Source organism: Pezoporus wallicus, unplaced genomic scaffold (assembly GCF_028554395.1).
Source record: "Pezoporus wallicus isolate ANWC-B61680 ecotype Strahan unplaced genomic scaffold, APGP_CSIRO_Pwel_v1 contig_3952, whole genome shotgun sequence".
In the NCBI taxonomy this organism is placed as follows: domain Eukaryota; kingdom Metazoa; phylum Chordata; class Aves; order Psittaciformes; family Psittacidae; genus Pezoporus; species Pezoporus wallicus.
In genome coordinates this window covers 9,103,700-9,122,156 of record NW_026635034.1, presented here as the reverse complement: position 1 = coordinate 9,122,156, position 18,457 = coordinate 9,103,700, and the positions used below count along the sequence as shown (strand labels likewise).

At 40.6% G+C, this 18,457-nt stretch overlaps 1 protein-coding gene across 1 annotated transcript in view; it reads left to right on the top strand.

The window, feature by feature from the left end:
* The window catches only part of MYO5A (myosin VA), a 100,137-nt gene that overhangs the window by 16,793 nt on the left and 64,887 nt on the right, over positions 1-18,457 (top strand). The window contains exons 2-4 of the mRNA XM_057397629.1: positions 2,401-2,511; positions 3,944-4,115; positions 9,262-9,406. Coding sequence (XP_057253612.1) covers positions 2,401-2,511; positions 3,944-4,115; positions 9,262-9,406 — 428 coding nt within the window. The remainder of the gene's footprint in view (positions 1-2,400; positions 2,512-3,943; positions 4,116-9,261; positions 9,407-18,457) is intronic.

Sequence of the window (18,457 nt, the reverse complement as noted above, 5' to 3'; positions counted from 1 at the left end):
TCAGCCTGACACTGCAGCATCTTTGCTTTAAACTTGAAAACTTCCCCACTTTCTGGCAGGGTTTTGATATTTTTTCAGGTGAAAGAGTTCTGTGAACAAGTACCTTGGGGTAAGTTTGAAGTTTTATGGGGAATCCTTTGTTTAAAAAACAAATGTAAAGGAAAGCAGACATTGCTCCTGAGCGCAGTACTTGGCTTTAATGCTGCACCCCTATGGTCACGTCCTGGTTAATTTGGAATTATGCTGTAGTTTCTGTAGGTTTATATTTGCATTGGCACATACATGTATTACCACACACCTTCATTTTAACCTGAACAAGGCTTTTAAGCCTGTGAGTTTTGGATACAGCAGGGCTGAAAACAAACACATAATCCAAGTGCCCAAGTCATGGCTTCCACTGCTAATTTCCCAGCTGCTCCACTGCCTTTCTGTTGGCCTCCATTGCTGTTATTATATACAGTGTTCTCTGTCAATGGCAAGAGCACATACAGAAGAATTGTTTTGGGATCTTTAATTTTTCGGAGAATTCATCAATATTCCTATCTTTTGGGGAGAGGGATGAAGGTGTGTAAATAATAAAGTAATACTGTACTTTGGTACAGGAAACAATAGCAAATACACATGAAAATAATAAAGTTGATGTGGGGGCAAAAACCCCAACACAGCCACATTCACTACAAAGAATTATTTCTTCTCTTTGTGTAAATTAGATTCTTAGGGCTGACATAAACATCCAGTGAAGATGAAGAGAGACGATGTGTGAGCACAGCATACTCTGGTTTTGAAACCAATTTTGAATTCTTTATTTCATTACTTTTCTCCTTTCACTCAGTGGAGCAGATTGGTTTACATCCATGGCATGTGCTTTTCAGGAGTTAGGAGCTTTCTAGACAAAGGCAGCAGCAGTGCTTTAAAGGTTGCAGAGTGTTAAGGGTAAAAGCCATTGATTTAGGCTGCTGTGAATTACTCATGTGCTCTGTTACTGAGAAGCATCCTGGGTATGGGAAGCAAATTGCTTTGTCAAGTTTGAAGGCTGCACCTTCCTGGCAGCCTCCATCCAGGCAGGGTGCGTATCCCTCTGCTGGACCAGGGGCTGGGGCTCCTCCAGCCTTGCTCATCAACCCGTTGTGTTTACTGAACACACTTTATCATTTCCTGTGTTGCAAGAAGGTGGCAATGTAAAGTTTGGTCTTGCAAAGGATCCCGAGTAGAAACAAGAAGTTTGCCATTTTAAGTAGAGGGAAAACTGGGTTAATAAGAGGGGGGAAGAGTGCTTCAGCGTTCTTTGAGGCAGAAGATGCTATACAAAGATAAGTTGTGTAAGATTAGGTGATGAAGCTGTATGACCACATGCAGTTTTCTCTGCCATCAAGTGTTTGCTTTGTCAAATCCTTAACAGTTATTTTGAAATAACTTAGTGTATTGAGAGTGTTTTGCAACATGGCTGCACCTCTAAAGCCAGAAAACTGTTTTGTTTGCAAAGGTGATGGGTGTGGGATGATCTCAGTGCTCTCCAGGCATTGCAAGAGCATCATCAGTTCAGAAGTTTTAATATATTAAAAATGTCCTAGCCTTTTCCTTGTATTACTCAAGAGCTGCTTTCGTATGTCCTTATTTGCATGGATATGCAACTGTATAAGTAACTAGATGGTTTCCATACGCCTTTAATTGATTCTGGAATATGACATGACCATTATGTCTTTACCCTGTTAAAAATAGTTTCTGGTTTAGAAAACAGGCCATATGTTTGTTCTGGGTTACTTTTATGAATAAATTTTGGTGAAAATAGGCATTAAGGGAATGCTTTTTTATTAAGGGTTTTTTCCTAGTATTTGGAGGCCTTTTCAACCGAATCTTTTCAGTTTTTTTTTTCTATTGGCATTTTGGAGGTAATGTGTTTTAAACTTGCCCTATTTACAGCTACAAAGGAAAGAGCTTTTAATACTTGAGATCGGGTAGCTTTGCCTGAATTAACGCAGATGTGCCAAAGTGTTCTCTTAGGGGGGAGGAAAAAAAAGGCAGAAAGAAATATACAATGTTGTGCTGCAAATACATTTAGAACCTATGCAGAAGAGTTACGCTCATTTTTTTTTATAGCCAAGTATTTGATCTGTCTAAAATCACAGATTTATTTTTTTCTTTGTCGATTTTCAACATTGAATGTGTATCTTGTAACATTATTCTGTGTGGGAAATGTCTTTTTCCAGTGGGGAATAAAATTAAGCTTGCATAGCCTTTTATCAGTAGAGCAACTTACTTCAGTTGTTCAGATCCAAAGGTTTGGCTGTTAAACATCCATGTGAAAAAAAAACAAGGTGGCTTGGGTGTCATGTCTATTGATGATTTAACTATGTTGCCACAAGCAGTCAATGATCTTTTGCTGTTGTTACTGTATTGCAGTATGCCAGGGTTTGGATCCCTGATCCAGAGGAGGTCTGGAAGTCAGCAGAACTTCTCAAAGACTATAAACCTGGAGATAAAGTCCTCCAGCTTCGACTGGAAGAAGGCAAGGTAGGTCTGCAGTGTTCTTAAGGTGATTTTGTTCTTGACTGGAGACCGATACATCTAATGCAGGAAGCTGCATTATGTCAGAGTTTATCTATGTGCAATTATACTTAGCCACTGACTTCCAGTGGTATATTTTTGGTGTGATAAATTATACTGTTTAGTTAGAAAAATCCATTTTGCCTGATTTTTAAGATAAAATTAAAAAATGGTTGCTTTTATCCAACTGCCTATTATATTCAGTTGCATCATCTTTTTCTGCTTGCGCTATTTAACCTATAACCCTGGTTTGATATTCCAGTGAGAACAGTGTTGCTAGGAGAACAGTGTTGCAGAGAAAGAACTGTGACTTGTAGCAGAAGATTAATAAAGATAAAAAAGGGAAAAGATTAAGGGCGTGACAAAAATGATGCTGTATACAGTGTATAGAAATGATGACGAGTCTGCGAAAAGCTCCTTCTAGTAAAGGCCTGTTCATTTTTTTTGTGCTACTTAAATGATTATTTAGTTTTAATGATGGTGATTCCTGAGATCTTCTAATGGAAAATGTAGATCTAATGCAGGGGGTGAAATACTTATTTTTACTTTCTTCTTTTTTCTTACGAGTGGGCAGCTTAGATCCTGCTTTCATGTAGAGGCCTACACAGCAATAAAGTAAAAAGAGCAGACTACATATATATATAGAATAGCTTCTAAATAAAATATCTTACTTGAATGAATTTCAGTCTTTGACTCAAATTTCTTATATGACAATATGAGTACAACCTTTTTAATCTGATGAGATTAATTTTCCCTCCATGTATTCCAGGCTGTGTGGTGATGCTGCACACTTACATGTAGTAGAATGGGGGTATTTGCCAGTTAAGTCACATTATGTGGGGACAAGGAAATAGCAAGTAAATAAAGTGATTTTGGATCTAGAGACAGGTGCAATTAAACCATCTGTGTTAGAGACTGATTTTCATCTGCAAAAATTGTAAGTAGCATTTTTTCCAGTTTATGTGTTCCTCATGATGTTCTGTCATATTCTCATCTTGTATCAGCATATGAAGCTGGCTGATGGGAATGTGCTTCCTGTGTTCCTCTCAAGAGGAAGATAATTTGGAAAAACTGGTTAGATATTTGATATAACATATTTTGTTTTATTTAATTAAAAAAACAGGCAGCAAAAGCAAGGGGTTTGCTTAAGTAATAGTCTAAAAAGATGATGTCTCTTTATGGTTGCCTGGTGTGTGTATATGTATATATATGTGTGTAGAAAACCCTTTTGAGAAATCTTAACATTTTTGGAGGAAGAGCTGCAAACGGAAATCACCAGGTAGTTTAAATATTGCTGTATTTTTTCGTGGCGTCTTTTGCTGGGAAGAATGACTGGAGGGACTGAATGAGGAAACCTAAACAGCAGCTCTTTCAACACGTGTTTTCATTTGATTTTCAGGACTTAGAATATTGCCTAGATCCGAAGACGAAAGAACTCCCGCCCTTGCGAAACCCTGACATACTTGTTGGTGAAAATGACCTCACAGCACTCAGTTATCTCCATGAACCTGCTGTTCTACACAACCTCAAAGTTCGATTCATAGACTCTAAACTAATCTATACCTATTGTGGCAAGTACAGTCTTTTCATACCATAATCTTTACAGAGGATGCCCTAGATGGGAAAAGGGACATTGATTGTTGATATGTCTGCCTTTAAGTTAAAGTAAGTTAATGACAGGCTGTGTTGGGCTATTCTTATGAAAGTCCCTATGTTTGTTGTGGTTGTTAAGTGCTTCAAGTATACTTGACAGTATTAAGGTTCAGAGAAGAGCCTTAGTGTTCCCCATAGGCTTCCTTCAATAGGCATGGCCTGGAGGAGGGCTTCACATGGTGCAGATGCAGGAGATGAGCCTTGCTGTTCAGTGGGTTTATTGCCCAGCTATGATTGCCTAACTCTGCACTGAGCTCCTCCCTCTCTGTATAGAAAATACCAGTTTATTTTCCTTTTCATGTTTTCCAGTCAGTGCAACTATAGGAGTGAATTTTTAACAGTGCATGAGCCAGTGCTTATCCAGTCACAATTAGGAACAATCTTGGTTTTAAAAATACCATTTAGCTCATAAGGGGTTACCTGAAGTTGTAATTGCATGTGTTATTTTCAGATGGTCAGAATGAGAGGAAGTTACTTTAATGATAATTTCATTGTAAGTGCAGAATTGCAGCTGAGTGGTCTATTTTAAGGAAACATTGTGAGATAATTTAGGCTCAAAATTTAGATTTCATGGTTCTGGACTTTGTGTTCATGTGTTTCTTTTAAACCTCAGTGTTTAGTCCAAGCATAGCTGACTTTTCACATAACCTTTCAATGTACATAAATTTTGTAAATTTTCAAATATTTCTCTGGTTTATCTGTATTTGGACATTGTGCCAGTGCGTAAGAAACAGCTTAAATCATTAGTGGATGTTTTACATTTTGAGTAAAACAAAACATAGTACAATGATGTGCTTGCTAGAAACTAGATATTGAAAATTTCCTTCTTGTCTGATTGAGGCAAAGACACATTTCTCCAGTACCTGGAGTGAAATTATCATTTCATATCCATTGTAGCCCAGTTAATGCCAGGAGAAAACATGCCCCATGATTTCTTTTTTTAATATACAATTTAACTTTGTCTCTAATCAGACTTTATTAGGATAGTCCCAGTTCTTGGTATTCCAAGCCAGAGTACACTGAGCCTCCTTAATGTTATCATGTATTATGAGACTTGCTGTTTATAATTTCATTTGTTTTGCAAACTGTTGAGTAGGGAAGTCGTATTGCAAGGTGGCCCTTGACAGATATCAGCTAATCACATCTGCAGGTAGCTGAAGGCCTTGTTCTGTCCTGCTCTGCATATAGAACATACCAAGGGTCAGATTTTCCCTCTTCTGATCACTGTTAAAGCTCCACTCATGGTGATGTGTATGGAGAGCTAAGGCAACCACCACATTAAACATGTTGTGATGGACAGACTAGGCATTAATGTCCTGCCACATTTTGCTCACTCTGGCTGTTCCTAGTCTGTGGATGCTCAGCAGAGTGTATCTATTCCCAGTCCTGCTTTCAAGTGTCCAGACTGTGAAGGCCTGAATCAGACTTTGCCACCCTCTGCTTGCAGCCAGTCTTCATTCCTGTAGGAGTGGGAGATGATTCATGCCCATGTCTCATCCCATCATGCAGTCAGAGCATGGCCAGAGGCACAGAATAATTTAGATTGCAGGAGACCTCTGGAAATCTTCAGTGAAGCTCCCTACTTAGAACAGGTCTGACCAGATCAGATTGCTCAGGTCTTGGACCAGTCTGTCTCTGAGATTTGAGTGTCTTCAGTGATGAAGATACCACAGCCTCTCTGGGCAACCCCTTCTGAGGGTGCATGTTCTGGTCCCTGCACTGGGAAACTTCCTCAGTTCCTCAGTTTAGGCATTGTCTGTGTTTCACTCCCTGGTGCCCCCACCCAAAGCTCTTGATGAGGAAACATTTTATGAAAGGGCCTTGCACAACTGGAATCTCACAGCTTGAGGTTGTAAGGGTTTCACTCTGAGTTTCGTGGTCCTGTGCCTACTGATACCGCTGTACCTCTCCTGTAAGGCAGCCTATCTGATTCATGTTTTGGCTGCTTACAGTATGCTGTGTTTAGCATCATTGAAGAGGCTCTCAAAAGGAACGTGCTTTCTGCTAGTTCTGTTTTGATGTGTTTGGGAAAGCATGTTGTTCTCATGTTTTCCCTAGTGCAGCTTCAGTTGTGGGTTTGGCTGGTTTTATAGTTTCTCATAATGCTGGAAGGCAGTTAGCTTCTCATGGATGGGTCTGCCAAAGGGCGTGGGATGGTGGAGCTTGGTCAGCTGCTTTGCTTCCAAACAAGCCTCAAGTGATGACTCTGGTAGCTACATGCGGGTTTATTAGAAACATGTGGATCCAGTAGCATGGGGGTTCCTGGTGGTGAAAGTGCAGGTGAAGGAGGTTTAACTCTTCCTGAAGAGACCAGAGGAACACAGTATGCAGTGGATTTATTAGCTTGGGATGTAGGCGTGTGTACATTATGTTGTTACAAGCTAAAGAAAATACAGTTGGCATGTCAGCCCTTCAAAATCTGATCCTTTGGCCATGGACATTCACCTTTCAAACTGCTCTGTCATTTCCTGTCCTGAGTACAAGTTAACTTCCCCTTTGAAAAGATTATTGCCTTAGAGCTCTGCCTGTGGAAGGAACTGCATTTACCTCCTTAATCTGACTCGCACATTAGCCAGGTTAGTTTAAATACCTCATGAAGGTGGTTTGAGCTAGCCCAGTTGATTTAGCCTGAAGGAGATTAAAAACGCTTTAATCCACCAAGAAGATTGTTCTCAACCACCAGAACTAGATGTCCACGGCCCTAGAAATGATTTCAACCACTCTTAGTATAATGTGTCAAATGGATATTAAGTCCTTTAAAATTTCACTTTGAAGTAATCCAAACTTAAACTGATTTCTTAATTTCACTTTTACTAGGAATTCAGAGGTGATTTTCAACTTTGCTTTACTGTTGGGAATATGAAATGAAGAATTAAGGAAGGAAGTTGAAAAAAGGAAAATCTGAATGCTTACGTGGAAAAACTGCCATGGCTGGGATGAAAAGTCAGGGATACTGCTAGTTAGTTCAGATGTATAAACTACTGCGTGCTATGCAGGAGAGCAAACTTTCAGTTAATAAATGGTTTATGTTAATATCCAGTTTGTCCACAGATGGGTGAATATGTTAAAAAGAGAACAATTAAATACACTTATTTTGGGTGTATATATAAGATGAATGGCAAAGAGAGTAGCCGGAGTTTAGGTTAGTGTAATTGTAGGAATGAAAATGCACATAAATCTGATCTGAGTCGGGCCATGATATTTCTTAAAATAGCAACATGATTTAGTGGAGATAAAGTTATATATAAATTCGTCTGGATTACAGACCTGCGAGGTGGACTGATTTAAAAGTTCCGTACAAAGTACATAATTCCTTACTCTCTTGTTTTGGATGTTTCCAGATGGTAGTTGTTTGTTGATTTTACAGGTCGCTATTGAAGATACGTGATTTAATATGCTGGAGACTTGTCATGGGGCTGCTTGTTTTGAATTCAAGGGTTTATTTTTGCCAACATAGCCAAAAGCAGGAGGGAATTGTCTGAAGCCTCGCATGGCTTTTTTTCAATGTCTCTTTGATTAGACTTGCAAGCCTGGGAGGCTCGGCTCCCTGGAGCAGCATTACTTAACTTTTTACTACTTGTCAGTTACAAAGGGCAGATGTTAAAAACCGACGCCAAAAATATTGCTCGAGTCTGCTGGTGCTGAGGTGTCTTCCCCTCATAACTCCCTTATGTTTTGGCTCATCACTACAGCATTAGAGCTTGGCATACAGTTTTATAGAGACTTTTCATTTGAGCTCCTGAGTCATTTCAGTGGAGTCACGGCTGATGGAAAAACACTGACTTGACTTACATGGGTGTATCTAGACATAAAACCTGCTGTGTATTTGAGGAAATAGATTGAGGTCTCTCAGATCTCTTTGTGACAAATACTCTATTGTTTAACATTTTTGCTAGGGTTTGTGCTTGATCTGTAAGTGCATGACAGGATTTAAAAATGGGATGATGCTCCCAGCAGCGGTGCCAGACTGTAGGTGCTTTCACTTCCCTGCTCCCAGCTTTTCCATGGAACATTTCTTAGATCATCACAACACTGTGATCTGCACAGAGCAGAGGGATGGGATCTGCATTGAGGAAGTCTCTGTGTGTGCGTGTGAATTTCTGGGTAAATTTAGAAGCGAGCTGAGTGCTGTGGAAATGCTGCTGGTGCAGGTCCTTTGGGGTGGTTGGCCAAGGAGCATGTGTAGCATGATTGCTATAGTTACTAAGCACCTGTCTGCACCTGCATTAAGCACTCCTAGGCACCAAAATGTGTATGTGAGAAGAAATTCTGTTTTTAAAATGGCTGCTTCAGTGATGGAGATACCACTTCTATATGTTACATGGTATTAAAAGGGGCAGATATGTGTTCAATTGGGATCTAAGAACTAGAAAATGGAAGGTGTCAGCAGTTAGACACACGAGTGTTTTGTGGTGCCTTCTAGAGGTGCAATTACTGAAATTCCTGGCATGACTGTGTACCGCTGTGTATCAGCCCTATGAAATATATCTAATGGGAGGGTTTTATCCTTTTGAGCAGGAGGTTGTCCTGCCTGACACGCAGAGATGCCCTGGAATCCAAATTACACAATGACTGGTTTGTTGCTTTTTACAAAAACTGGTCACAGCGTAACAGCCGAAGGGTTAACACACTTCATGCATCCAGACTGTCGGTCAGTGAGGCCATGTGGTAGCTATAATTCACAAATCACTATCATTTGTAATTCACAGTAATACATAGGGAAGTAAAATGCACGTTCATTGGTTTACTGCAGTGAGCAAGCAGTGTTTCAAGTCAACACACTCTGAATCTGGTTGTTCTGTGCATGCTAGAAAAAGACAGAAAAAGTATGAAGTTGTCCCTGATGTGTTTCCTATGACAGAGTAGACGTTAACTCCTCTAATACTTTTTGAATGCAAACCGTGGTCACAATAAGTATCTGTTGACGTCAGTAATATCAGATTCTTATTCTTCCCCAGTTAATATTTTTAGAAAGCTGAGAACAATAGTTGGTGTTAAAGCTATTTTTTTGGTTTTATTTTGAAACACCTATTAATAATTCCTATTGTTCCATTTCCTTTCTAGGTATCGTCTTAGTGGCCATAAATCCTTATGAACAACTGCCTATCTATGGCGAAGATATCATCAATGCATACAGTGGCCAAAATATGGGGGATATGGATCCACATATCTTTGCGGTGGCTGAAGAAGCGTATAAGCAGATGGCCAGGTTTGTAGACCACAGCTCTTGAATTCATTGTTTTTCCAAGAGGAGTAAAACTAAAAATTCCTGGCGCGTGGCCTTCTCTTTGGTTTATAGCTTATGAAGTATTTTGCAAGATCTGTCTTTTATCCAGTGTTTTAGTACATTTCACAGGAGGATAAGTTGCCTCAGTTAGTGAACAGTAAAGCATTCTGAATGCCGCAGAGATCATGACTGCTGACAGGTAACAGGAATAACCACAGATCTGGTCAGGTCTAAAATTAGCCCAGAGCTTTATAACATTAGGATGTTTTAATTTGATTAGCAAAATATGGAGATGCTTTTTAACCATCAGTGGATGTTTAAACAGGAAAGCACCAGATTCTGAACTGGTTTGTATTTATATGTGATACTGACAGCATTAAAAATAAATCGCTCGGCTTATGAGTGCTATTATAGGCTCCTCGTTGTGATGGTAAAGTCCCAGCAACGTAATCTGCCTGTCGCTGTTGTTGGCCAGATTTAAGAGGGAGCAGAGGGAACGATTGCACGGAGCTCCTGAAGCGGTGTCTCTGAGGACACTGTAACAGCTGCACAGGAAATCCTCATTTCTTTAAACGTTATGTGAAAATGAGCTTGTCACCCAAGGAGAGTGTTTATTAGAAACTTCTTCCCCTTCACCCCGAGAGCCTGCCAACCTGAGGAGCCTTGGCAATGTTTCATTTCCAAGATAAAGATCTTCTGGGCTACTCTGTGGTCTTTAGTTAACAAGATGGTCCCTTGTGTCCTAATGGTCAGCTGCAAGCTACCGATACAGTTTTCCTTGTTGACAGTACAGCCCATGATCAAATTACTCCAGTAAAACTAAGGCAGATCTCTGGATTAATTGCGATTGCCCTCAAGTATACTTACTGCAGGAGGGGGAAGCACAGAGAGAATGGGTTAAAAATGATAAAATTTTTGTCTTAGAAATTAGCTATCTGTTAATTTAAGAATCCATATGAGAGCCAGAACGGTGCAGTGACTTGCATCTATATGTCAGTGATGGATGTAACCTCGATTCCCAGAACTGGTGTGTTTAATATAACCAGTGGACATAAGAGGTTGGAGAGGAATCTCTCTCCACTGGCTGCTTCCAGCCATGGTCTGCAGTGAGCTTACCTCTTACTTGTGTTGAAATTTCAAGTTGTCAGATCACCTGTATTCTGTGTGCTTGATCTATAAGTGCATGACAGGATTTAGAAATGGAATGATGCCATAACTGAGGCCTGTGAAGTGGAGGTTTCTATCTGCCACCATCTGCATTCTCTGCTGTTGGAGGAAGACTCAGGGGGCTGAGATTTTGGCTAGAGTTTCTGCCGTGGTTTTTCCTTTCTGTGTTAATTGCCTGCTCCTCGGCTCTCACTGCACCCTCCAGCGATTCTGCTGTCCTGAATAACAACAGATAACATGCGGTAGAAGGTCCTTTTTGAAACAAATGATGAGAAATTATGTAAGCATGGCAGTGATCTTAAACAATCCTTTTGCATTCATGAAGTAAATTCCTTTGTGTGTCTACAGTGTTTTATAAACAATTTGTTATTCTTTTATGAGTAACTGACAGGACTTTTCATTGGTGCAAAATGAAATCTGAGCACACCATGACAATGAAAAGAATTCTTCTACACTGAAGTAACAATTTCAGTGTTTGTTTAGTTTCTTGATGTATATTTCCTTTTCTCTCTATTTATTTTTTTTCCTGTTTGTTTTTAAGAACTTTCTCTGTCATTTGAACATAACTGCCTTTGCTCATTGAATTTCTTTTTCTAATGCTATTTCCAATTCCTTGTCCTGCCCTTTAACTTCTGTGATTTCTACGCCCTGAACAGATCACATTTGCACCTGAATTATGAAGTTAGACAATAATTTGCAGATTTACATTTCTGCAGCTGGTTATTTAAAAATGGAAATCAGATTGTCTGTGACTCCTTCATTAACACTTCAGTAATTGCATTGAATATTCATGTGGTAGCTACTCATATGGCATTAATCTGTATTTATGCATGTAATTAATCGGTGAGATTTAATTTTCTGTTGTTTCTAATCTCTCCTTACTCCATCTTTAAATGCTCACTGGAATAATTAGTCATGACGCTTCTACCCATAAGGCTTCCGTGAGCTCTTCTAAATATTTACTCCTTAGGTCTTCTTGTTAACTTCTAATTTAATGATCTGAAATTTGTTCTTGCCAGCTTCATTACTCATCTGCTGTGACTGAGAAACTCCCTACATGTACATGGTTGTAACTAAATGATCTCTGTGGTCATCTTCAGCCAGAGAAGATCCCCATGACAGCAGTCAGGAACCCAGTGATTGCGCACTAAATACTTGCCTTCCATCTTCAGAAAAAGAGTGCAATAATGTTGGCCACTGGAATGACACTGGAATGGAGCTTACATCTGGTCTGTGCCTGAAGAGTGATGCTCAGCAACTGTGTGGGGTTAATTGCAGTATAAAGCAGCCCATAAGGATACCTTTGCATGTGAAATTTTCTGCATAGTCAGCCAAATGGTGTGGTGTGTCTGGGCTGTGGTGTGCCCCTTTGGGCATCCATTATTTCTGCTTTCAGCTGCAGTTCTGTCACCAGTTTCCAGTGAAAAGGAATATGGCTCATCTTTACCCAGAGCTGACAATGGAATAAGTGATTGCTGTTTGCTCAGTAGCTTCTGACTGATTTCAGCACAGGGAAGTGTGCACAGCTCTTTCACGACTAATCTTGTTCTTTCTTCTGTTTCTTCTCTCTCTGCTTTTTCCTTCTACTTCCCCCTTCTCATGTGTATCTTTTTGCCATTTTTTTCTCTCTCCACCTCCGACCACTCCTCTGTGCAGACTGACAGTTTTGTTTCTTTCCTCTGCTGTGCTCACAGTAAGCAATGGTATAGTTTTACCACTGCAGTTAAGTTGTATTAGACCCAGGGTTGTGAACCAGGAAAGTATGTCTCATTCTTACCAGTAACTTCATTGGTTTGAGCTGTGTGATCTGGACCAGAGCCGATCTCTTCCTTTGTCTGAGCAGGAGGAGATCCACCTGTGAGCATTTTCCAGTGGGAAGAAGCAGGATCGGTTGGATGGGGGCCTGCCTGAGGGGCTCGCCCCTGCCGCAGGGCTTTGTGCAGAGCAATTTGGGGGCTGCTGTGGTTCTGTAGGAACAGCTGTAACAAGCTGTGCTTTTGGGAAGAGCTGGGACCTGCACTGAACGGTCTCTCTCCTCATGGGTAGGTGATGGGTGGCTTGGTTCGTTTGACAAATGTATACAGGTTTGGGGCAACGTTTAAGGCAGATGAGTGATTTAGAAGGAAGTAAATTATTATTGAAGAACTTATTTTTGTCTCAGAAATATAAACCACAAACAGTGTTTGCCTGCGTTGAACCCTTTGAATGGCAATGCAGACTTTCGTAAGCCAGCATTTCCAAATTACTAACAAAAAAGAAGTTGAGTTTTCAGTCACCTCTCTCTGTGGTAACGATGCAAATTGAGGCAAAGCAGCAGTTGGCAAATACTTCATTCTTTTTGGAAAGTGTCACAATTTCAGTAGGAATCAACCATCAGCAGGTGCAGCTCATTTTCTTTGTAATATTCAGGAGAAGCCTCCGTTTTTAACTGTATGGGTTGCAATAAGAGAAGATGTTGATGATTATACTCTCGAATCTGCTAAGAAATGCATTAGTGTATGAGACTTATGATTATCAGTTTCCTAACACTATTAGGGAAAGAAGTTCTAAATCACTCTTACACAAGATTCCTTCCCCTGCTTAGTAAGGGATATATTGCAGTAATTAATATGTATTTTTATCAGCACCTTGTTGGTCTGGTTTGTTAGATCCTACTTGTTGATGACAGATACAGCAGAGTTCAGTGCTTTTCAGTCTAATAAATTAACTTGGAAATTTTCTTCTGATTAATTAGCAGAGTGCAAGTTGAAAGTAACATTTGCAAACAGAATTACATATTGATGAGATCCCTATAAAACTCAACAAATGCCAGGATGGAAAGCATTAGTGTTTAAAGCATCAATCTCCAATGAGTTGCGGTTTCTGTTTGGGCAAAGTGTTATTCAATGTTAGTGTGTATCTTTTTCATTAAATTACCTTTAATAAGAAGGCTGCCTCTCTGTTTTGTCAGATTTTTGGCATGTATCTGATGGCTGTCAGCAGCAGGAAGACTTTTTCTTCTGTCACTTTTTGTTCAAAAGGAGGCTTGGTGAGCTGTTGAGTAGGTGTTTTGAAAGCACCTTGACTGACAGTCTCCAGTTACTCTAGGCATCCCAACATGATGTCCTCTTACAAAAATGCACATTTGATCAGCTGCTGCTTTGCTTCTGGGTGTCTGATAAATGGATACTCTCTTCTCCCCTGGCAGAAGTCGGGAGGGGGGATGATTAACAACCCGTCACGGATCTGCATCCAGTGATGAAATGAGAGCCTACTGTGGTGGGTACTGTACAAACATACAACAGCCTTCTTTGACTTATGGCTTTGATATATGACTCTTTAAATTAAATACATTGAAAAGAGATGGCAATTTTGGGGCTCTATTGTTAAAATTAGAGTGAAAAGGGAAATTGTCCTTTCTGGAGAGAACAGCTGACTTTGGATTAGTCTTTTATACTTTTGGTCTGACATTTTACGATGTTACGGGTACAAGACAGCAGATGGGGTAATCAACGTAACATCAGGGACCTACTTGTCTAAGCAGTGATTATTTTTAGGCAACAAAAGGGTTAAGGATGGTGGTAGCTGGAAGTGAGAGTTCATGTGAGGTGTCCTGCTGGTAGCTAAGCAATGAGCTTTCCTAAACTACTGTAGGAGTGACCTCTGACTAATCCCCAGATAAATCAGTTGCATAGTGCTGGCTCATCTTTGTGCTCTGGAGTGCAATCTGTCATGATTTTGCAGCGTGTGCTGACCTCAGTTTTCTTCATTTGTATGTGTCGAGAGATGTTACCGTCAATTCATTATCTTTTCACCTTTTGCCGTTTTACAGTCGAGAGCTGTGTTTCCTGGACACCATTAAAATGGCACGTGGCACGGTTTGTTAATTAAAACAAGGTCCATCTGCTGGTTCTGAGAGTATTGCAGAATGTTTTAACAAAGCTGTTGTTGAAGAGGACCAAAAGATGCTTGTGAGCTTAAGGTGTTTTGGAGTGGCTGAGTTTGCAACCGGAGCAGACTCAAGGGAATTCAGGTTATGTATAGTAGTAATATTTCACCTTTGTTTGGCACTTTCCATGGGCAGATCTCATAGTCCTCTACCTCAAAGTCCTGAAAATATCCTCTAATGATAGTGATCAATACTATTATTTCCATTTTATAAATTGAAACAGACAGGGGTAGGAGAGCAACTTTGGTGAGTTCACCAAGGTGGCAAAAGCAGGGCATAGAGTCCCTGAATTGAATATCCTGACCCAGTGTCTGATGACTTGATCAGACCAGCTTGACAATAAAATATATGAGAATAGAATGTACAATTGATAATGCCGCACTTAAGTGGGTTTCCTGGTAACATTCTCCCAAAGCTGATTTGTTTTCAATGTACAAAAATAACGTGCTATGTTTTGCATGTCTTCATTTCCTGCAGGTCTCTCTGTGCCAGGTGACTCATGGTGCATACTAACGTTTGCTTTCCAAACCTCTGTCCTGTGCTCAGAACATCGTCTTTTCTCCAGCAGCTAAAGATGTCTGTGAGAAATACGGTTAGGCTTCAAAAGCTATTTAAGCTCAAGATGTATATAGAAGCGTGGTTAAAGAGCATGGTTTGCTGAACTAGTGTTTCGTGCCTATTAAAAATGAATGATTTTACAAAGAATTAATTTACTGCTTAGTCGGGAGCAATTGTTGTGACTCAAGATGCAGCTGAACAGTTCTCTGATGTTTTAAAGCGTGGTGTCTGTGAAGGCTGGGATGTGTCAGGTCAGAGCATGGTAGATCCAGACAGAATAAACTGGTGTGTGCAGGTGGAACAGACCAAGAAATGTGGGTGCTGTTCCATGCAAGAAGTGATGCTTGCTCCTGGGGCACAGCACTGGTAACTCACTTTTTCTTCCCTCCATCACATCGTCACAGAATGGTTCAAAGCACTTCAGTCTCTAATAATAATCCTTAGTGCTTACATAGCACTTTGCACATTCTGGGCTTTTTACAAGAGTTAATCCACACAACCACCCTCTGAGGGTGGAAAAAACACATTATCTGTGTCAGGCCGCACCTTTTGGGATGTGCCAGTACAAGGGATTTTGGAGTCTTCGGCACTGGGAATGCTGGGATGACATGGCTCTGTGGGAAGGAGGGACTGTGCCCGCTGTGCAAGGGAGCACTGTGAGAAGAAAACTTTAAAAGTGGGGGAAAAGGGTTTCCTGCAGTACAGGTGAAGGTAGAACACTGGGTGGCATTTATTGGTGCTGCCTGGTTGTTCTCCTGAGGAAGGTGACCTCCTAGGAAAAGGGGCTCAGAAGCTACATAGAGAATGAAACGATGTGTTTGTGTTGTGTGGACTATAGGAAGTGGTTGGAAAGTAAGAGGACAAAACGAGGGTGCTTTCCCGTGTTAATGAGGCCAAGAACAAAATCCAGAAACAGGGGATAATGGAACTTTGGGCTGCAGAGAACTTTGTGATTAAATTGTTTGTTCAGAAGGTTGATGGAAGGGCAAGATGTTGCCTCCTGCCCTCAGTGCTGGGAAGGCTGCCCAGACTGGCTGCTGCTGTTCTCCATCGGAGCATTAGAAAACTGCTGAATGAATCCTTATTTATTTGTTTATTGAACAGTTAAATTACTTCTGTTTGAAAAGTTAATCCTGGGTTTGTAGAGTTGCCAGTTTTTATAATGGTTCCTAACAGATGCTGTACACCCTGGGCTGAATTTCAAAGGCCTTTGCACTGAACAAGTGCTGCTAAACATGTACAGCCTTGTTTGCTGCCACACAGCACCGTGCTCAGACAAAGGTGAAGCTAAATATATTGCACTGACTCATGTTAAATCTTTTGGGTCTGGTGGGCTTTACAGCTGCCTTTCATTTTAGGGTAAGTGTGAGAAGCAGTTTTGGTGTTTTAGCAAAGCAAGTAATTGTAACACTGGAAGCATCACACAGAAGTGGAGCACAATTGCCCAAATAGTGAACCTGGGACCCGCACTGACATATGACTAGGAGGGCAGGTGCTGGGGAGACCACAGGTTGGGGAGCTCTGTAAATGTCCTTGTGTCTCTCATTTCATGCTGAAAAAGAAGAGTGCTCTAGGGGGGAAAACCCCCAAACCAATCCAAACCCAGTTGTATTTTGATTTCAAGTTTACAATCACTGGTATTTTTAGGAAACACTATATTTATTTCAATGTTAATTGAAGTCGGACCTCATCAGTGAGCCTTCAGATGAGATGTGCAAAACCGTTTCATTTCATCTTATACCACAGATTTGTACTTCTCTTGCTGCATTCTTTTCCCTGCATTTGTCTGCTGTGCATTCTCTTTCCCCTGCCGGAAGATGCTCAGTCCCTTGAAGGCTGCTGGGACTGGCCACCTGGGTGGGTGGGAAGTTCCTTCCTGCGTTTCTTGATAAGTTAATCAGGCTGCTTTCTGTGAAGCTCACAAAAAACAATTAATACTAGAGAGAACTCTTAACTTTGTATTGGTACCTGATGAAAGCCAAAGGATTTCACAGGAAAGGAGTTTAAAGTCTTTCCTGTGGGTAGTATTCCCAGACTGAGTAAACTGTTTGGAATGGGTGAGATGCTAGATGCATTTTTCTATTTCTATTTACATCAGTACTTCTGAGTTATTTGGGAACATCAATAGAGCAGTAACAATGATACCGAGCACTTTCACACTGCTCTGGTTTCAGTGCATTATTTTCAGTAAACTGGTTTCCTCTTATCAGTGAGGAAGCTGTTTGGTAAAGTTTTCTGTGCTCTTGTTTTTGTTACAGCTGCCTCATGGGAGAGAAACTGATCTTTATTAAACAGAGTTGTTTAGTCATGCTCTTGGATACAAAGATGTGGGAATGTTCTGACTGTAGATACTGCAGGTTATTTTGGTCATATGTTGTCACAAACATGCAGCGGGGATGCTGAGAGATTGATTACAAAAAATAGGATGCTTACTTAGGTCAGAGTTATGTTTGCATTGCTGGAGACACTTAATCATGTCAGCTGCATGTATCTACCTGTATCCTTGCAGAGCCTGGAAATGTGCTTTATAGTGCAGGGTGTAAAACATGTCATTTAGCTCGAAGCAGGTTTGTGTTGGTCCCTGGTTAATCCAGCGGCACTCAGAGTAGCTGGAGCTAAGTTTCAAACATGCCAGCATTGCAGAATGCATCCTGTCAGACCTTTCAGCAGTGTCGCTGGGTTTCAAGTTTTATTTTCTTGGGTTGGTTTTCCTGCTGCCGTCATTCAGGTGTAGAATGGCATATTGCTAAGTGCTTTTCTGTCTTTGATGGACACAACACACATCAATGTAATGGTTATGTGTGTGCTAAGAACAGGATCTACCCCAGATGTTTCCTGAGTCACAGGTTCCTTTCCTGGCTTTTTGTGTCAGGTTCTTAATAATTCAAAATTCACTGTTTTGAAAATGTAAAGCAATTTCAGGCTTACAGGTCTACCTTATTACCACAGAACAGTAGAGAAACAGCAGTGGGATAAAGCAGGCCAGACTATCATTAAATAAAAGCTATATATTGTGTTCTTGTTCTTGCATTGAAGCAGTGAGAGATAGGAATGTTTGAAGACTGCGGGATCAAGCCTTTAGCAGCAGTTTGTGCTGTGTTGATTTAAATGAAAAATGAAACTGACACATGCCATGGGCTTGGTGTCCTTTGCCGTAACTTAAACCTGTTATTCCAAAAGAAAAGAAGAAGCAACTCCACAAAAAAGAAAGAAAGGCACTAGATTTAATTAAACCTCAGTAGTGGAGCAGTGGGAGGAGAAGATGACCTGAAGGTGGTGGCCTTCAAACCACCCTGCAAGAAGCTTCCTTAAAAACATCAGCACTGTGGCAGTGTCCTCAAGGTAAACAAATGCAGATGATTTAGGATCAAAGGCAAAGT